The 4,205-nt window shown below is 41.3% G+C and overlaps 1 protein-coding gene across 1 annotated transcript; it reads left to right on the forward strand.

Moving 5' to 3' along the window:
• On the forward strand, positions 417 to 2,025 carry LOC109820274 (nuclear transcription factor Y subunit B-3). Its single transcript, XM_020386401.1, has one exon. The coding sequence runs from the start codon at positions 1,127 to 1,129 to the stop codon at positions 1,736 to 1,738; it is 612 nt and encodes a 203-aa protein (XP_020241990.1). The 5' UTR covers positions 417 to 1,126; the 3' UTR covers positions 1,739 to 2,025.

Below are 4,205 nucleotides of genomic sequence, written 5' to 3' on the forward strand. Positions count from 1 at the left end.
TTTCTCACGTATGCATAATCGAAAGTACTAAAGTGCAACATTTAGAAATATATTTATGTGGAGCTATTTACAAGTGAGGGTATTTAGGTTCGACATTGGACAAACAATAGAGTATGTAAGTGTAATTTGCCCTGATTTACATAAGGTAATCAGAAGTTAATAAAGCAGGAGTATATAAGAAATTTTGTTTTTGAAAAGGGGTATATAAGAATTAAGAAAGCAATTATGTAGTTACCGGCTACAGGAGGACGCGGGTCCCACTCCCATCAACTACAGTCTACAGCAAATCATTGTCGTCGGCACCTACAGAATCAACGGTCCAAAATGAGCCACATGGCCCATACTTATCGATATAACAAAAGGCCCAAATTCCTCCACGCGTCACTCTTCTCCCATATTAGGACACTCTTATCCTACGAACTCGCCCCCCATCCCCTCTCCCCTCTTCTTCCTCCTCCCAGCTCAGACCCTAATTTTTTTTATCCGCATTTTTTTTTTCTTCTGGATTATCAATTGATAGAGAGAGAGAGGGATTGAGATGGAAAACCCTAGTTGATACTGTTTTCGGGAACTCTGATTGAGGTAAAATTTTTGGATTTTTTAATTCTCGAATTGATGCTCTCCTGTGGTCGTTGAAACCCTAAGTACTCGTGATTGGCTGTTTCTGTAAACGCCTTGGGAACTTTCAAGTTCCTACCTGGGTTTTGTTTTGCTCCTGTGAATCTTGCTAAATTTTGTATAAAGGTCGGATCTTTTGATGATTGGATATGGTATAGGGAACAGATTCTTCTACAAGCCTGTTCCGTTGGAACCCTAAGAGCGGCTGCGCAGTTCTTGACTGGGTTTTATTTGAAGTATCAAAAATCAAAATGTTGCTGGAATCTCAGTAAAGTTGGGTTCTTTGTTGATTTTGTCCTTAGAATACCGTTCTCTTTTACCCTTGCATACCCTAATCTTTAAGTGCCTGATTATATTTAGTTTCAACTGTAAAACCTCAATAGATGGCTTTATTTGTTCCTAATCCTTGAAATTTGCGCAAAGATCTCAAGGTCTCATCTCCATATTCCTCGTAAGCTCCAACTTTTAAAAAAAAAACCAATTCCAACAGTTGAGGAGGTTCCAATCCATGGCGGATTCCGATAATGAATCCGGAGGCCACAATGCTGGAGGGAACAGTGACTTTTCATCCCCGAGAGAGCAAGACCGGTTCCTCCCGATCGCAAACGTGAGCAGAATCATGAAGAAGGCCCTCCCTGCAAATGCCAAGATCTCGAAGGACGCCAAGGAAACAGTCCAAGAGTGTGTCTCTGAATTCATCAGCTTCATCACTGGCGAGGCCTCCGATAAATGCCAGAGGGAGAAAAGGAAGACGATCAACGGGGATGATCTTCTATGGGCAATGACAACGTTAGGGTTTGAAGAGTATGTAGAGCCTCTGAAAGTTTACCTGCAGAAATACAGAGAATTGGAGGGTGAGAAAGGGAGCAATGCTGCAGGTTCTTCGTCTTCTCAATCGAAGGAGGGTGGGGGCGGTGTTGTAAATATGGGGAACAACGGGGGTGGATATGGAGGGGGAGGTGGGAGGGATGGTGGTGGTGGAGGAGGGATGATGATGATGGGGCAGCAGATGTATCAACATCAGGGTAGCTTTGGAAGTGGAGGAGGAGGAGGAGGAGGAGGTGGTGGTGGTAATTCTTCATCATCTTCAGGGGGGATTGGGAGGCAAGGGAGAGTATAATGTTTATTATGTGCTATATCAGATATAATATGATGTCTTTTCTTCTTTTGTATCATCTCTCCCTTTAGTTGGTCTCTTTGTGTTGTTCTCTTGATGAAATTTAGAGTTATTCTTGGTAATTTTTGTTATATGACATAGGAGTAGGGATGTGTGACATTGGTGTAGATTATGATGTTAAGAATATTGGTTCCTAGTGTCTGGATGCTGTGATTGGGGAGGCATCAAGTGTAAGTTCAAATGTTGTATAATATGATTGTTGATGATTGATGGGTCTTATTTTGTTGGCATAATCTCACTAATTCTGCGTTCTTCATGGTAAGTTTACAGGTGAGTGGAATTATACGGTTGTACTGTATTATATGTATGGACAAAATTTTAAAAACGATCTGCTTAGAAACTTATTTGTCAAAATCGATCTATTTCGAAAATATTTATCAAATTCGAGTTCGAATTTGGCGAAAAAACTTAAGAAACCTCACGGGAAGTTTAAGCCTTCATAACCAATTTGATTAGGAGCGTCAAAACTGAAGCTTATAACTTCACGGGACTTCAAGTCCCGTGAAGTTTCAAGCTGAAATTTAGTATGTTTCTCCGCTTCCCCTCACTTTCCTCTTTTCGATTTGATCCTCTCTCACGTGAAATCCCTTTCCCTTAATAAGTTAGGGTGGAAAAAAAGAAAAGATAAAATAAAAACCCTAGAAAGAAAACCCCTTCATTCTCAATCTAAAGATCAAGGTCGAGATCTTCGATCGTCAATGAAGATCGAGGACTCCACTGATAGTTGCATTAGCAAAGCGGTCGACTCTTCCTCCCTCCTCTTGAGCAACAACGTCACCCGCTAGCAGCAGCAGCACCACCGACACAAGCTCGACGTCTTCAACGAGGTCCTTCGCCGCCCGTCATTTGACAACGACCTCTCGGCCCACTTCAATCGCCTTCCCACGAAGTTAGTGCCGCCCTCTTGATCTCGAGGTTTTTTTGAGGATTTTTGCATTGATTGATTGATTGTTCTTGATTATTTAGATATGCGATGGATGTGAACGTGGAGAGAGTGGAGGACGTGCTCACGCACAAAGAGATTTGCTGGAGCTAATGCGTGATCCTGCAAATAGGCCTGCCTTTGCCGTCCGCTTGGTTCAGGTGAGAAAAAAGGTATTTTCTTTGATATCAAACTGGTTTGTTAGCCGGGCAGTGCAGGGGAATTCGAGAAAGAGGGTTAAAGCTACTTCACGGGAATTTTAGCTTGAAACTTTACGGGACTTCCAAGTCCCGGGAAGTTTTGGCGCTCCTAATCAAGTTGGTTATGGGGTCTTAAACTTCACGGGGCTTCAAGTCCCGTGAAGTTTTTTAAGTTTTTTAAGTTTTTTCGCCAAATTCGACCCAGTTTCAACCAGTTCCCTGAAACTGGATCGAATTTGGTAAAAAATTCCAAAATAGGTCGTTTTTTGCAAATAAGTTTCTAAAAAGGTCTAAATTAAAAATTTGTCCTATAATTTGTATTTTTTATTAGAGTGCAAGTGGGTACTAGATTACTATGACTAAGTCGGATATATCAGTTTACTTTCGGTGAAATTTTGGGGATATTGTCCCGGGTTGGAACCAGTGAGTCTATCTGAGGAGAGAAGATTTGAAGGATCCCAAGGGGTCTATATGCAATAATAAAACAACAGTGTTGGTAATAAAACAGCGGTACATGAATGATATTCAGATATTATGGATCAACGTGTTGCAAGCATTTTTCACATATATGACATGGATGAATGTACAATTTCCATTTATTATTATGATTTTTAGCCGTTTCCCGGGGAAAGAAAGTGCTTGCATCTAATTATATGTCATGCAATTCCGAGTAGAAATCTTTATCAGAAAACTCTAATCCGGTAATTTGAGCCATGCAGGAGACGGTGAAATGTCAAAGCTGTCCCCTATATCCGTCATCTATATGGATCAGAATCTGCACTGTACAGAGCCTTTGACAGGATTCCTACTTCGCAAATCTCGGCAACTTGATTTTTTGCAAATCCTAGCAGGTTGATTTTCAATTACAGTGTCCTAAATTGATGAGGAAAGAAGGTGATTCATCTTGTAATCAAATGCAGTACGAAACACCGAGCGCCCCACGCGTTAACCGTTGATGGTATGGCTTTCAATACAACAATTTATGGCCCGCATGAAGATGGCTTTGTAGGCATCCAGCAGTAGCAAGCAAATCTAGCCTTACGAGATATCAAAGGATACGTTAAAACTACTGCTCACCAACTCGAGCAACAACAATAGACTGGCAACTCAGTAACTAGTCCATAAGTAGTTACCTGCATTCAAGTATGTTAGTACTCGGAAAAATCCCAGACAACACAAGCAACTTCCACCAAATGAACAAAACATTCCCTCCACGAATGGCTCCATACTTCAAACACGACGTCTAACAATCACCCAACCTTTTCACAAACAAATGCATCATAGTCGG

Source organism: Asparagus officinalis, chromosome 8 (assembly GCF_001876935.1).
Source record: "Asparagus officinalis chromosome 8, Aspof.V1, whole genome shotgun sequence".
NCBI classification, from domain to species: Eukaryota; Viridiplantae; Streptophyta; class Magnoliopsida; order Asparagales; family Asparagaceae; genus Asparagus; species Asparagus officinalis.

Excerpts from the sequence above, each read along its gene's own strand:
- LOC109820274 (XM_020386401.1), top strand. The coding sequence starts at position 1,127 with ATGGCGGATTCCGATAATGAATCCGGAGGCCACAATGCTGGAGGGAAC.